General features: G+C 40.4%; 1 protein-coding gene across 10 annotated transcripts in view; it reads right to left on the reverse strand.

The window, feature by feature from the left end:
• Nucleotides 1-17223, reverse strand: part of MYO9A (myosin IXA) — a 191585-nt gene that overhangs the window by 149402 nt on the left and 24960 nt on the right. For all 10 annotated transcript variants that reach the window (XM_069797731.1, XM_069797732.1, XM_069797734.1 and 7 more), the window contains exon 2: nt 6303-7224. In XM_069797731.1, the coding sequence (XP_069653832.1) occupies nt 6303-7145 (843 nt within the window). In that variant the 5' untranslated portion in view covers nt 7146-7224. The remainder of the gene's footprint in view (nt 1-6302; nt 7225-17223) is intronic.

Genomic DNA, 17223 nt, shown 5'->3' on the forward strand with positions numbered 1-17223 from the left:
CAGCTGAAGAATAACAGCATTTTGAAAGCGCTGGTGAAAAGCATTTGGTGCATGAGCCTTGCTGTATGACTCCTTTGTGTCACTGCTGCCGGCGGAGGCCTGCACAAATTCTTCCCACATTAGGCATCATCTGTATAATCTCTGTGCGCTGCTCCCTCTCTAACCTTTCCGTGCACTGGGGAGGGAAGAAAGCAAGGCGAAAAAATCCTGGCTGCTGCATTTAACACCTACCCCAAACTCAGACCACACAGCAGATCAATAATAATTTTATATATTTTAGATCAAAAATGATCAGAAGTGAGTAATGAGCAGAATAATGAGTCTTCTCTCTCCCCTTCATATAAATCCATTTTTCAGATATAAAACCTCTAGAGCCACATGACACAACCTAATTACTTTAAAATCAGTTTATTGGAAACTGAATGTCATGAACTAAATCAGATTTTTTTTTTTTTTTAACGTCCATTTTAATGAAATTTGTTACCTCCCATTAATACTGTACCAAGCAGGAAAAACAATGATTATACTCAAAGTTTACCTCCCATTAATACTGTTCCAAGTAAAAATATGAATATGTTGGATTTGATAATGCCTTTTCTCGCAGAGAAATAATTGCACCATAATTTGCAGTATAAAAACAGCATCACCTTATCCTGGCTATGCACTGCAGGAGTTAACATGGTGGGATCTACCAGCTGAGCTGGATCCCACCTGGGATTACTACAGGTCTTGCATGCATCCAGCCAAATTGCTTGGGAAAAGCAGTGGAGGATGAATGCACATTTAGCTTTAGCATCTCCATGTTGTCCAATGCCACTCGAATACACTGAAAGTCCAGGACATGCTCGATTCTTCTAGTTAATTGATTTTTTTTTTTAACTCCGCTCAATAGCTCTTTGTTTCGCTCTGGAAACATTCAGCAGCATCTACTGAAATTTTGGCAGCACAGTATCATTTTCACTCGCACCTAACAGCAGCCAGCTCTTCAGCTGCTGCTGCGGGATCTTAATTCAGCTCGGTAAAAGGAGGGAAGGAAGCTGTACATTATCATGGCAGAGTCCTATAAAATAAAATTCAGTATCTTCTAGCTGCTGTTCACATTTTCTTCTAACAATCAGGATTTAAAAAAAAATGAGAAAAATAACAGGTTTTAGACTTCTAGACCTTAAGATTAAGACTATAACTTTCCCGTACAAGCAAACCACATATATTGTGTAATATTGCTCCAGAAATCAAAAAGCAATTCCAGTTGCTGTTCCTAAGGTTTCTATGCAAACCACCACCTATTGGGAATGCAAATAGCATTGCCACCACTACAAAAGGCTAGCTGCAATTTTTTCAAAAGCAATTCAAGCAATCAACTCCTTTTTTTCCGGCATAGATGCTGCAGATGCACATCAGCTGTGAAAGACAGCAACAGCTACCCTCCACCACCAACACTGTGTTCCTCAGCCTGTCATAGAAACATTTCTTTTTGCTATTCCCCCCCCCCCCCAAGCAGTTGAGAAATCCCCACTGGGACATTTGAAGATGCATGTAAACAGCTGCTTAGAAAACATGTCTGTTTTTTGCAGTTGCCATTGCAGTACTTCTTGTGACAAATGAGATGTTGAGAAAGTTACGGATGATAAAACGATCCAGTGCAGACTCCTTTAGATCTAGACTCATCTGATACCTGTCTGGGGACCTTCAGGCATACCCGAGCCAGGGAAAAATTTGCTACTTTTGCATTTTTGCTGAGAATTGGGGGGTGTGGGGGGGGTGGGGTGGAGGGAGAAACATGATGTCATAAATTAACTTGCATTCAAACCTCCCCAGGGAAGCTGAAGCATGGTTTATGTTTGGCTTTGCACGGAACGGAGGAGGATGCTCACATGCTGCATCGTGCACTGGCACAGGGTGATGATCCCAGGGAGGGGTGGGGAGCAGCACATCAACATCCCACCCCTAAAGGTTTATGTCTATGAAAACAAGCTGGGCTTCCAATATAAAGTTCATCTGGATGTTTCTAGCTAATCTAATTAAAGAGAAAACAGGGTCTTAAAATACTATCCGAAGTTCACATGAACAAGCTACCTACCCATGGGGTAAAACAGCCCTGTGGCTAAACCACACTTCTCCAGGTAGACCACTAATTGAATCAGAGAATGGTTTGGGTTGGAAGTGACCTTCAAAGATCATCTATTCCAACCGCCCTGCCATGGGCAGGGACATCTTACACTAGATCAGCTTGTTCAACCTGTCCAACCTGACCTTGAAGACTTCCAACGATGGGGCATCCACAACTCCTCTGGGCAACCTCTTCCAGTATCTCGCAACCCTTCATTAGGCATCCTGTGATAATGACTTTTGGGGGTTTTTTTAGAGCAAACCTTTAATTGTGGCTTTCGGAATTAGAAATGAAGTAGAAACACTTCATGGTCTGCCTAAGTTGCCTATAGGAAGCTCCTCCTATTCCCCTCTCTGAAAAAAAGTGCAATTGTTGAAGTAAAGCATTTGCCTGACTGGCACGCTTCCTTGATGCTTTCTTAAATAATATCAGGGTTGGCATCTAAATGAAAGACAAACTGCCTACGTGGCAGCAAAGCTACTCACTCTGGGTCCCTGATGGAGCATCAAGCTGAACATAATGAAGAATTTAATCTAAAGTATTGCATGAAGTCTATCAGAAACAGAACGGAATTGCAGCACATGCAACTCTTCCTCTGGTAACACATAAAATAATTTCAGAAGCTCAGTCTTGAAACTGAATAGCCAGGCAGCAAAATTTTGGTAAGCTTACCTCTACAGATACCCTGCTGAAAAAGCAATCTTCTATGGGGAAAAACGTGCTTTATAAGAAAAGAGGGGAAAATACAGAAAAAACATAAGGAAAATCACCTTTTTAAACCAATTGGGACCTTGTTATGAGAAAAATAAGTACAGTCTTTAAGTAATATCATTTATCACAAATAAGTAATATATAAATATGTAAATATTTTATAATATCATTTATTACAAAACAAAAAAGGCATATTGCAACCACTCCAAGGAGCACCACTACAAAAAAGCTTGCCTATTAAATCCCATTGCAGGAAAAAGAAAATCCATATGACCTATGTCAAAGACACCTTTTAACAGACACGCTTGGTTTCAGTACACACCTCTAACTACAGTCACTGCTACATACAACTACTGGATGATATTACTGTGTTTGGATGGCAGTAACAGGTTGCCTTGACAGCTGTCCCCAAAAATGCAATTTGGACAAGGCTCACAGGAATCTCGTGCAACAAAAAAAATTCACAAACAATGCCCTGAGGCTATTCAAAAAAAGGTAAATTAAGAAAACACTGACACTGAAAAAAAAATAAAAAAAATCTTAATTTTGCTCCACTTCCGCTCCTGCCGTGTGAACGCGACTGCAAAGGCATTCTCAGGAACGGGTGGTTTGATGCAAACACTCATGCTACCAGCAATGCTTTGCAAGCAGGGAAAGAAAAAGAGATTAATGGTTCCAAGTAAACTCTTATTTGCTGTGCTCCATTCCCCAAATCAGAAGTCGCAGCATGAAAAGTTATGTCGCTGCCTCCCACAAGACAAGCCTAAGCTGAATGTAATTTAACTTTAAATATGCAGAGGGAAAATAAGGGGATCGAAGAAGGTGTCTGGAGGAGGGAAGAAGAATGAAGAAAAAGAGGAAAAAAAATACACAAGTTTGGCATCTAAACTTACAGAGAAGTGAAAAGTGTATTTCAACCACAAATGCAAGGAATCAAAAGGTCAAATCTGCAAATGGGTGGCAGGGTAACACAACCCTTTAAAACAGATCTTCTCTGAAGATCCCTTTTTTAGGAAATTTTAGGAAGGGAAGGAAAAGCAGAAGTATGCACATTTTATCTTTAAGCCTGCATGATTTGTGGCTATTTGGGACTGGCGCTGGCAGAGCAGAAGAAATTCTGGATTACCCTCACTTTCTCCAAGAGACCTGGAGGCAGCTAGGGAAGCACAACAGCAGCCGTCCAGCTGCCAGAGTGAAGGAATGCAAACTTCTGTTCCAAAATCAAAAGAAATAACAGATATGATTCAGATTTTTTTTTTCCCCTTAAAAACAGCTGCAGATCTTGCGAAAGGAAAGCAAAGAGGCTTAGTGCATCCCTCCCCTGTACCTAATCCCAACATACGCAACAATCCCTGGGAAGAAGTAAGTGGCCATCACCAAAGCAGCATTACCAGTAAACTGTTTGCACTGCTGCCCTCCATCCAAGAACCAAGCAAGTAGATTTAAACTTCAGGTCCTGAAACACGGGGGTAACAACAGGGATCCTGATAACCAGAGATCTTCAAATTGCACCATCCTGAAATTGCTTGCACCCTCTCTCTGTGTTCGATAGCATAAAATAACAGGAAGCAGAGAAAGAAAAGCAAAGAAACGTGCAGTTCATGGGCATCCTCTATTTTTTGCCTCTGGACACAAGCTTGTTTGACTATAAGCAATGACTGTAAGTCTGTGTTTGGGGGGGGGGAGAAGATTTAATCTTTCAAGTAGGTGGAACAGTTCATTTATTTAAGAGACTGCGTCAGTGGATTGAATGATGCTCGGGCAGTTTTGCAACTGGACTATTTTATCTATTCCTGAAAAAAGTAGAATTTAAGAAAAAAACAATTCCCAAAGCTTCCTTTTAACTTCTCTTTCACAGAGATCTCTCTTCTCCACCCATGGAAATCTAAGCTAGACAGAGATGCTCTCTCTGACACTACTTAACAGAACTACAAAGTGGACCTTGGTTCAACAAGATATGTTAAAAAGCATACCAAAAACCAAACAGGCATGCAAATGTTTCAAATAAGTAACAGGATTGGACGTGGAATACAATTGTTTTCATACCTGTTTTCTTAAAATTAATGTGGTCGCCTAATTGGGTCACCACAGTAACAACCATTAACTACAGACTATCGGAGCCTGGTCTGGTATTTTCTGATCAGCTCCAGCAAGAAACAGCTCTGTAATCTCTTGCACAACAGGAGAAAAACTGGCAAGTGCAAGAACGGGGAGTCCACTTGCCTGTGTGCTTTAAAAGAATTAACACACGGTTTCATGCAGATTGTCCAAAAAAAAAAAAAAAAAAAAAAAAGCCTTTTTCATTTCTTTACCTTCAGTTTGTTACACAGCTTTGCTGCTTTTCAGGGCAAAGCCCATCCTAAATGACTTTATCATTTTCTAACCCCAGATTAAATTAGCTCAGCCCATTCTACCTGACAGGAAAACATGAAAAAACTTGTTAGCTTTGCAAAATGAAGCTGTTCACTTATCCTTAGCTGAGACATCCATGAGCACATCCCAGTCTTCTGCTGGTAGCTGAAGCTGACCCAAGTCCTCAGACTCATTAATCAAACATAGACACAGAGAATAGATATCTTTGTCTGCAACTGCCAGAAACCCCTTTCAAAATAGAAAGCAAATCCCCCCAAATCCACGAGTTTTACTATCCTTTATTTGAAGCCACTTTTTATTTTAAGAGAAGAAAACGCAGCCATCAACCACCTCTCTGTACTGTGGCTTCGAAGAAAAACAACAGCACAGCTGAAGCTGACGCTCACATCACCCACGTGCAGACAGGCTTTAACAAACAAAACTATTTAACAAGCAAAATTGGCAATTCTAAGGAAAACCATTTCAAAGAGTTTCGGCAATCTAAAGGCAAATTGATTAATGAATGCTTGTATCCCTCTTTAGAGTTTCATATCCGCAAAGTTAATGGTGCAATTCATCTTATCTCCTTTCATACACAGGAAAAGTCCTCATAAAGTAACTAATCGCACCATCCAAATCAAATACTTATGATTAAAAAATAAAATTTTGACCATGAACATTCCCTTTGATCTCTTCCCCAGCTCAATGAAGTTGAGGGCACAGAAACTCCATAAATACAACACTATCAATATACTATGTACAATGAATTCTCTTTTCAATGTACTATAAAGAAAGGCTACCGATAATTCAAGAAAGGCTTTTACATTCCCATTTGCAAACTGAAAAATCACTGAGATATACCAGTATTAAGAAACACTTGAGTGAAAACAAAACATTAATAAATTTGTCAGAAAGCCATTTGCTGTACTCATATTCTTCCTTTTTTTTGAAGCAGGTAGTATTCCATAGGCAGAAACACAGCCTTCTGTTATTGCTAACACTGTTGTAACTTTATTATCAGCATTTAGCAGATAACCCCAGACTAGTGTCATAATAAAACCCCAACTACTTGCAGGGGTTTTTTTTCCACCGTTAAAAAGTTTCCACGCTACTATAGTTTTCATCTTACCTCAAGCACTGGTCCAGCTCCAAGAATAATCTGTTCTACTCCACTGGCAAATCCCTTCTGGCTGAGGGCAGTGAGGTGATGAATCAGAAAGTTGGTGCTCTGTGTCTTTCCCGACCCGCTCTCTCCCGAAATCACGATGCACTGGTTCTTCCTCCGCTGAAGCATGGCGTGGTAAGCCACGTCTGCCACAGCATAAATATGGGGCTCCAGCTTTCCCAGCTGATGGTTATCATACATCTTGACATACTTGGGGTTATAAATAGGTAGAAACTTGAATGGATTAATAACAATGAGGATGCTGCCTACATAGGTGTAGATTTTTTCTTGCTTGAAGCGGTTTCTGAGATTTTCCAGGAGCGTTTTCTCATTCAAGTCTGGCAGGCTGCACAAGTCATCGTAGTCCTTCTGCTGCGGCTGGGGAAGGAAGCCACGCTCCACCATTCTGCGACGCTCCTCTGTCACCCGCAGCCAGGACTGGAGGCTCCCATAGTGAATGGAGCCGTCCAGGTTCTTCTCTCGCAGGAGGAAGCGATAATCCTCGCCACTGATGCGGTTCTCCAGGGCCATGCGAGGCCACAGCATCATGCGCTGGACTGGGCAGTCCGTAGGGTTGAGGATCCATTCCTCCCCACCAAACTCCTTCACTTCGGCAAGGACGTAACATTTTGTTTTCTCGAGCTGAAGTTTATTAATGAGTGAATCAATCACCTCGGCAGCCGTGGAAGTTTTCCTGGCGGTGATGGGGCAGTAGATAGTCCCTTCTGCGATGCTCCCAGGGTATATGTGCAGCGTGTACTCGCTATCCTCAAAGCGTCGTCTTCCTCCAACATCATTTACACTCATATTGGATCCTTTCCCATCAGTACCTGCGCTGCATAGTCAGGACCGTCCTATATCTTGTCAGGTCATCATGTTAGCAATGCTAAAAAAAAAAGGCAAAACAAAATAGGTTAGGTGTTTTATCTTGGCAGGGGTCCTTGAAAAACATTGATGTGCACCATGAGATGCAATGAAGCAACTCAAGTGATGATACCAATTGCCTTAAAGAAAGCAAATTATGATTCCCAACCGACATCTGAAAAGACAGCAGTGTTTTCATACACCAAAGCTGTAATAAATAAAGGTATTTAACACACAAACACTACCCAGACCTCAGGCTCCTCTCTACTCAGACATAACTACCCACAGCACCTCAAGCTTTTACTAATTTTTCCCTGACTCTGAAGCAGCAAAGATTCAAAAAGACCCTCTGATTTTCAGTGTGTTTTACAGAGAATAAAATCAGTATTTTGTGAGCAACATACCAGACAGCCTGCTGAATCAATAGTGGCATTCTCCTCATGTCAAAAGTTGCTACAGCTTTATTGCTTAATATTACCAAATAACTTATTTAAGAGTTAGTGCCTCTATTTCTATGTTTGGATACTTCATGCCAACGTAGGGAAAGCATCATTCAGCTAACTATAACTCTGGAAAACACCCCTTGACCTTCCTGACACTAACTTACCCATACATCTAAATTACATATTTTCTAGATGTTGTTAGGAGAACTAAACCTTTTGAGATTCTGAACAGTTGCATAAAATGCTAACTTAAAAAAAAACCAAAACCTTAAAATATCACCTTAAAGGCATACTCCAACCAAAAGGAAAATGCTGCCTTTGTGATAGAATCGTCGAATCATTTAGGTTGGAAAAGACCTTTAAGATCATCGAGTCCAATCATTAACCTAACACTGCCAAGTCCACCACTAAACCATGTCCCTAAGCGCCACATCTACATGTCTTTTAAATACCTCCAGGGATGGTGACTCCACCACTTCCCTGGGCAGCCTGTTCCAATGCTTGACAACCCTCTCAGTGAAGAAATTGTTCCTAATATCCCACCTAAACCTCCCCTGGAGCAACTGGAGGCCGTTTCCTCTTGTCAATTCAAAGGCCTTTCTGAGCAATGTTCAAAATGAATCCTGAAACACAATAATTTGCCTAGTCACAAGTTTAAATCAGTGGTCACAAGCTCCAAGTTCCCTCATATTGTAAAGGGACACGTGACTCCTGCAGCAGCGCCCATCCAAGAGCGCATACTGCTAATACACCCAATGCTTTGCTCCGACACTCCTGGGATGAGGAGCTTGTATTGACATTATTATCCCTTGTATTGACATTATCCCACAGTCCTGTGCTGGTGAACAGTAGATAAACTCCTTTGTCTTCCTGCCCAGGAGATTTTCAACCCACTGGGATTCAAACAGTAACACTCTTCCACCCACAAAGTCAATCTTTTTCAGAGATGTCCATATTGGACATATCATCAGATATGAAGTGTTACAGCCAACTCACTCATACAAACTCACTTTTTATTTCTCTCGTACTGCTTAAAAAACACAGAACACAAATCTCTGGCACTGAAACATCAAATGCACAGGTAATTTCTCAAACTTAATCACTACAAGATGACAACACCCTACCACCAGCCCCAAATGAAAGCAGTTCCAGAGTTAGTGGTCCTCAGTTCTCCAATTAGTCCTAACAAACTCAAAACTCCCCCCGAAGATGTTAAGAGTTATTCTAATATAAAGACAAAGTTAACTACAAAGAAATGCAGAGGACCCTCAGAGCCAGCATCTGGGCAATGAAGTGGCAGGTGACACAATACATATAAAAGTTTACATGATGCTCGTCCTAACGTTACATATAATGTTGAGCTTTTCCTTGAGCACTGCCCCACAGGAGCAAGACCTCATGACTATGACGGTTCCCTGACAGCATCAACAAAATGCTCAAGAATGGTCAAAAACATGAGGTCAAAACCCACGTCAGGTTTAGGGAGCTCCTAAGCTTCAGATATTCAATGTCAGGAAGAGTAGTCAGAATAAGCATTTCACGTGGTTGTCCTGTCCTTGCACTCCTCCCCAAGTACCCAGATCCAAGACCTTCAGTCCAAGCACAGCCACCCTCATCATCTACATCCAGGCAAGTATGGGACTTGGAGATTTGTTTCATTTACTACAAAATTTCAGAGGTCCTCAAATGAAAAGCATTATTTTATGTTGTATTGTTTCTCGCTCCAATATTTCATTAAATATATTATCCCCAGCCACACGCTATTCAAAGCAAATAAATTATTATGTCACAGTGAAATACATCTGGCAGGGATTCATTGCTTGGTAGCAGGACATATATTATATACTGGGAAGCGCTCCAGCTGCTTTCCTATAGCTTTAGTATAGGCACAGATGCAACAGGGATGATGTCAGTTAAGTGCTGGGTTAGACTTTCTTTGTCTAGCTCTATGACTCCAGCATCAGCTTTTCTTCAAGAAGGGAAAAAAAAACTACCACACTTAAACTAGATAATTCCTCATCGAGATTTTACTTCAAAGCTTATGACAAGAGCGCTGGCTATTTTTATTCAAGTTATCAGAGTGTATCAAAGACTGCTGACTCACATGAGAACTGCAAACAGGGCTTTAAGTTGGTTACCTTGAGCAAACCAACCTTCCCTTCTACCTCCTCCCTCCTGTCAAATACGTGCAAGTTCAATAAATCCTCTGTAAAGCATCAGGCCACTCTACCCAACCTACCCAAAAGCTTTCCTCACTTCTCTATAGATGCTTATTCTGCACAGACTCGGTAGAATAACAAAGATCTGTGTCTTCTTCATCCAAACAACTTGAATCCAGCAGAATTGCAAGCCAAGCATGAACCCCATGGAGATGTTAAAAGCCCCAGTAACTCTAAGAACGCAGAAGAGCCAAGTCCCCCCCAAAACCACTCAAACACCAGAAGCTTCCACTAATGACTAAGAAATTTAGCAAGGTCAGAAAGCAAAAAAGTGTTAATTTGAGCCTTATAAATCACAGGAGGCGTGCCACAGGATTTGCTTTTATTAACGCTAAACATGTCTTGGAGTATTACGTTGGGTCAAAGAAACGTTAATGAAGATAATTGCTTGTGGTCTCCCAACCACTGATGCACATGAGCCTGGCTCTGCTCAACATCAAACACGCCTCTTGCAGACAGTCAGTTTCCAAAGTATTTTGGAGAAAATATTGCAATGAAATATGTGTAATTAGGTAATTAGCATATGTCAGGGAGAAAGGCTCTTCTAATGACAACTGTTCAAGCAGGCTGTTGAATTAGCTTTTACATGACTTTTAAAACTAACAATATTTTTGCATTTGGATAGAAAAAATTAAATAGGAACACGAAAAGAGCAAAACAGAGTAAGTATTTTGCAACCCACTAATACTTGCTCTATGCACTATTTTAATTAAAGGCATTTTGCATTGCTACGTGCTTACATTTAAATGAGAATATGATGCTACATCCAAGTCATTTATATAGGCTTATGGAAAAGAAAAGTTAGTGTCGTAATGAAAGGGGATGCTTGTCTCTGTACCCAAGTGGCAGATTATAAGATGACCTGACTTTACCACCAAGCTATCGTTCAGCTGCTTCACTCATGTACTGGCTTTGGCAAGGATGAAGGCAGCAGTAATGGGATGCTGATCCCACAGGAGAGGGAAACCCAGAGGATACATCAGACCTCAGAGGTCAGAAATAATTGCAAACTCCTGTGAATGCTCTGGCCAAAATTTATGGACTATGCATGCCTGTAAAAGGAAGAATTTATGATGTTTTAAGCCAATATACTTTCAGCCTAATATTTGCTGTATCCTTTTCCATTTTCTACATCTGAATGAAGATTCTTACTCAAATTGACCCCTGCACGCTGATTTTGCTCAACTTTACGATCATAACATAATTCTATTTGCAATGTAAAAAGCATGATCTCCAAACAAACATGAGGTTAGGCCTTTATAAAAATCGCAATAATAATCTGATTACCAGCAGGTTGACAGAAAAAGCATACTAAGATTATGGCTGTCAACTAGGCTTTGTGCATACACTAAACTTGTACATAGTGGTTTACTTTGCAATCTTTTACTAGTTGACCACAGTTCAATATACGTAAACATTGGTAGCAAATGCGCTTTCTCAAATTAAACATATATATGACTGCATATAGTGACCGCCCTTGCATTGGGGCTGCATTTTTTAGCAAGTGATATTCTGTAAGCGATATCAAACAAATGAGGATGCTCCAATTACCTTCAGAAAGGTATCTGAAATGGAGGCTTTCAGTCATGCCATTTCTTTTTTTTCCATTCAGAAAGACCAATCTCAGTATTTTCATTTTCAGGGACAGCGTAAGCAACGTGTGGCAAAAATCCAAAATAAACCATCCACTGGAAGCATCAGTACCCGTCATAAATAATCTGTGACAGCTAAAGCCTGAAATCATGGACAGAGTTTGCCAAATAATGGATGATTTGGAAAAAATAGAGATTAGTGTCAGCAGTGAGGCTGCTAAAGGGGCAATTCTGGAAGCAAAGTTCACTTGGTTTTATTATAACATCCCATAACCCAGACAAGGGACTATGAAAATAGTGAAGCCTTCTTCCCGTTCCTAATCCTCAGGCAATCATAACAGGCTCAGTTGCTCAAGACAGTCTGGATTTAACCATCCACTGGTATGTCAAAACGCATACCATGTGGGGCAGAAATTCCTGAAATAGATAAACTTAAAAAAATATGATAAAGAAACGGCCCATTTAAACACACTTCACTGCTCAATATGAATATATCAGCACAAGAGCTCTCCGAATTTCTCCTCTGCAGCAGCAAATAGCCTTGTGCCACTGGTACCCAAAATAACACCCCCATGACATCAAAACTGATGCCAGACTGACGCGTGTGACAGCTGATGCTGTAAAAACTACCACATCCTAGACAGGCAGAAAAGCCCATGTAGATGCTCAACATCTTGGTTATTATTGCACAGTTTTACATGTCAGTTCATTTGATCATCTATATAATGCTTAATTCTCTCCTTCTTATCTTCTTTCCCCCTTCTGCGCTCACCATATTTCTCTCTCCCCACTGTTGCTGATGGGAGAGAAACGTCATTATCGTTGCTTAATCATCTACGTCAGTCTGTCTGAAAGAACCTTGTGGTGCAAGTGCAGGAGGTGGTGCTACCTAAATGCAGATTTATGAACCCATAAATGGGTCCCCTTTATTGGGAAGGCAGAAGATGCAAAGGGGACTGTTTTGCAGTAAAATTGCATGCAAAATTTCTATAAAATTAGTTTTGCCCAAAAGAATGAAACCTCTAATGCAGGAAAAGTGAGATTTGTGTTATAGTGATCATAGAATGGTTTGAGTTGTAAGAAACCTTTAAAAGGTCACCTAGTCCAACCTTCCTGTGATAATTGCAATTCAAATTTACTTCTTCAAAAGCAATGATAAGCTTGGATGGGGGGAAAAAAAACCCAAAAACCATCGGCACTCCAAGATTGCCCGTATACAGAAGAAAGGTCTTTTGGATAAATATCAGAGTAGTTTATTTGGACTGAAGCACCAAAGCGAGATGCCAATGTAGTGAGATGACCTAAATTAGAACAAAAAACAAAAGCAGGAGCAGAGACACACTTGCAGATGCTTGGCAGCGCTAGGAGTCCCTGTTGGACCTGGCGCAACGGGGTGCCAATACACAACTGAAAGGCAACCCCTGCAGGCACCAAACCACCCATCTCCTGTGACAGCGAGGACAACCATGCAATGGCAGTAGCATCCCAACTACACATTTTACTGCTTTGGTGGTTTCTTTCCTCTCCCCTTAAAATTTTCCATTTGGTCCCAATTCTGTAATCAAGAATTCTTCTCCCTTGCTAAATCTGCTTCATTTTGCTCAGAGTTCAAAGCAAACGTAGGTGAACCTAAAAATCTGGTGTTCCTTCACTTCCTGCAAACCCAAATGATTTTTCAGATAAACCTTCCTGAGATCCCCAATCCAAGTCAGATTTGTAAATTGGGTTTTGCTGTTACTGTCAAGAGTCATAATAAAAGGATAAACCACACTTGGCCAGTGTTTACCACCATGCCTCTGGCAGGGGGGAGTATTTCTGCAAGTAGGGCTGATCCCACACTGTCATGCCTGTACAGCCAGAGATGTCTACTCAGCTTCTGATGAGGATTCCCAGAATATAAAAGAAGTTGTGAATACACAGCTCAAACTATTTAAATTATTCCCAAAGATGTATAGTTGCCCACACTAAGTGTAACCTAAAATAGGTTGCAAGCTTTTTCTAAGTTGTTCCCAAGTTCACCAGCTTCTCCTGTGGCTTGAAAAATTGAGAAAAGTCATATCAGGCTATTTTTTCCTGTATTTTTCATTTTTATTCAGCACTTGAAGCAACTCTATCAGCTTCTTGTCTATTCACTTCTATACTAGAGGATGAGACTTGCGTTTCAGCTTGTTACGTGGAAGCTTCTTGCTGTGCACTGGAGGTTGTCTTCTCTTTCAGAGCTGGGGTCTGTTTACTCCTATTTTAATTTTACATTTCTTGCTAGTTAAGAAGCCCATGGATACATAAAGCACCTCAATAGATGAAAATCTCTTCCAGAGCCTGGAATTACCCCACGTCTTGAGGTTTTGCTATTCCCCTGCCATGTGACAACTGCTCAATGGCTCCTCCTCTTCCAGCAGCTGGAAGACAGGCAAGGATGCTGCTACCCATTCATCACACTCTTGCTGATGCATCTCATGTGGATATCTGTCAGCTTCTACCAGACCTTTTAGCTGAGACAAAAGGAAATTGGGAAGAAGAAAAAAAAAAAAAAAAAAAACCACTAAAAAAAAAATTACAGGAAAAGCTGTTGCAAAACGTATTACCCCTAGAAGCCACTGCAAACAGTTCTGACAAACAAGGAACTGAATTAGGATGTGAATAATAACACAATCACTTACTCTTCCCCGTAAGGTCAAAGCACCTTCTGTGCAGAGAATGAATCGACATCCGAGGAATTAAATCAGGGATATGCGATGAACAAAGCTCTTGTCTGCAGGATTCCTGCCTCACTGGCTGGAGATGCTACCATTGGCATTGATGAGGGCAAAAAAAAAAAGTGAAAATAAAAAAAGGGACTACAGGAAGGCTTAGTGAGGTCTTGCTATTGAGGCAACTGAATAGAAGAAGTGATTTCCATCTTCACTTCCATCACAGCATTTCTGCGTGATGCTGGGAGACCCAAAAAAAATGGTGCAAACATCTTGCCCTGGACTGTTCCTCTTTCTTGAGCTCCTGATTTGAGTCACTGCATCTTGATTTCTGGAAGCGCTACTGGTCTCCCAAAATATGCACTCTACACAAAGAGCAGCAGTGGTGTTAAAGTATTAAAATAATCAGCTTTTTTCATGGTACTCACTGAACAGTCGGTGCTTGGAAGTTAATTCTCTCCATGTCCTGGAGATTCATTGATGATACGTCATCAGAGTAAGCAAGGAAGCAAGAAATGCAGGGTACTTAGCAAAAAACACAGCATCATTAAAAGCTTCATTCTGACAAACAAGGACTGGTAATGAAGCCCATATCAAGCACCATGTCCTCCAGCTACTCCCTTCGCTTTTTTTGCCAGAAACAAACAACCCCCCCCAACCAAACAGAAAAAAAAAATTAAAAACAAATCAAAGGAAATTGCTGAATCCTCTCTCAGGCTGCAAGGGTGGCACTTGTTTAAGTTAAACTTGCTGATCTCATATTCCCTACATGGCTAATGAGAACTGTAAACTGAATGGCAAGGACTAACGAAAAGCCAGAAACTAAGGAAGTGCTTTGTGTATCCCAAGTGTTCAGAGACTTTGAGGGGGACGACACTGTTATAGCTTGCTTTGCTTCTTCTAATGACTAATGAAGTAGTTGCTGGCCAGAGGCATGACAACTGTTTTCCAAACACCAAGACAAATTTGTCATTTATAAATAAGTGGCAAAATTGCATCTACAGCACCTTCAAGTTTTACCAGATTAACTCTGGGCTCAAGCATCATCGTCTAACAGAGCATCCCTCATGAATACAGCAATTCTGTTCATGTGAACAGCCAAAATATCCGATTTTCCAGCTTTGCCGGTTGGATTTGCTCCTTACAGGTGTACATAGAGCAGTTCAGCCTCTGGAAATGAATCTGGAGTTGATATCCCAAAAGCATAGATCACTGTCAAATACCACATTAATACAAGCTCAGAGAAGAGCCAGCTAGCAGGGAGACAGCTGTATAAACCGTAAATGGACACGAGATCTTCCTATTATCTCATGAAGCACATGCATAACTATTTATATTTTTGTTTGCAGCCAAAAATTTCACATATATAGCCTGAAAAAAACCAGTGTTTACAATAAAAATCTTTCTGAACCTGTTAAAAATGAATGATATGAAGTGTTAGAGCAGAGAGACACTGCCAAGGACTACAGGAGTTCACACTGAGGAGCATCTCACCAGCCCCAAAACAGATGCAGAAAATACCTTTTCCAGAGCCCAGGACTTACACCAGTGTTAAGGACAAGAAGCTTCTATCCTAGAAGAGCTCAAGAGCTTCAGAGAACAAAACCCAGGGAAAAAAAGCCATCCTTCCCCTCCCAATCCAGCCCTGCAGGCACCGGCCGTAAGAGAAACCTGACTACTGCCAAGCCGAAAAGAGTGCACGTTGAAGGATGCAGCGCAGCACTCCAGTAACACTTACAGCTTCAACAAGCATCACACATGAAATAATAGCTAAGCAAAAAGATAATTGCCTTTCCAGAACTAGTAAGTATTACACAAATATATTGCACTAGCACCTAAATGCCACTGTATTGCTGCACTAGAAAATTTCCGAAGATTAAGAGAAATAAATGGCAGCTTATTGAATAGAATTCCATTTTTATATGCTATCAAGAAATAATTTCTCACATTGCAATTTCATTGTAATGTAAGAGTATTCTGAATACTGATATATCAATATATATTGAGATATATATATCTCAATTGAAATACTTTTATATATCAGTATATCAGCACATTGATCCTTTTGAAAGGATCTCGTTGGGTTAGAGAACCATATCATTCAGCAGATTCTCGCCATGGAGGCCTCCTTCCTCGTGAAACTCAACCCACTTCCAGCACAAGCCGAGACAAACCAATGCTTTTTAGTCTTACTTATCATGGAGCCCATGCATGCATCAAAATAAACATTAAACCACCCTGGAAGTGAAAATACCTCTGCTGTATTTCCCTAAAAAAAAAAAAAAAAAAAATTAGGGCCAATTTACATTAACTGAATGTCATCACATTATTTTGGAATAATACCAAATAATACCTTGATAATTTCATGTTTTTCCTGTAGTCTTAAGAGTTTTGAAGTTACCTGGAAGATGTTAATACAGCTTAGGTACAAAGTCAAATTTAAGTGCAATAGTGCTAGGAGAAGATATAATAATGTCGTTAATTATATTCTCTCTTTCCTCATTTTATGGAGGATTATGGACTGCAACCAATAGCAAGAAAGGGATGATTTTTAAAGCCTTTTCACAGAAAACTCTTTTTGGCAAACAATCCATTTCAAATAAAAATTTCCAGTGTTACCAATGCCATTTCATTACATTTCACAAAAATTATTACCTGCCTGCTCCCAGTGACCCTTCAACACAAAAACCTGAGCTTTCTCTTCTGCCAAAAAGGCTTTTCCAACTTTCTTACTGATAGGATATACACTCCTCAAGAATAAAATGAACAATAAAAAGCAACTCTGGCTGGTCAGAAGCCAAATACCATTTTTAAATATTTTAGGTAAAGCATACCTTTTAATGAACGAAGTTTAAATAGCTAATTCTCCAATTTTTCTACTCTGTCTCGTATTCTTTAAGCAACGCTACAATTCAGCTTTTCTCAAGCATCTGAATAGGAATAAAGTTATTTTGGGAAGTCGATATTCTTACAGTACCGTGCGCACCAACCCTGCAGCTGCTGGCATCTGCCAGCCATGGTTTCTTCTGCTATACTCTTATTTCTGAAACACAAATCGCCAAGACTTCCACACAAGC

Source organism: Haliaeetus albicilla, chromosome 12, assembly GCF_947461875.1.
Source record: "Haliaeetus albicilla chromosome 12, bHalAlb1.1, whole genome shotgun sequence".
NCBI lineage: Eukaryota > Metazoa > Chordata > Aves > Accipitriformes > Accipitridae > Haliaeetus > Haliaeetus albicilla.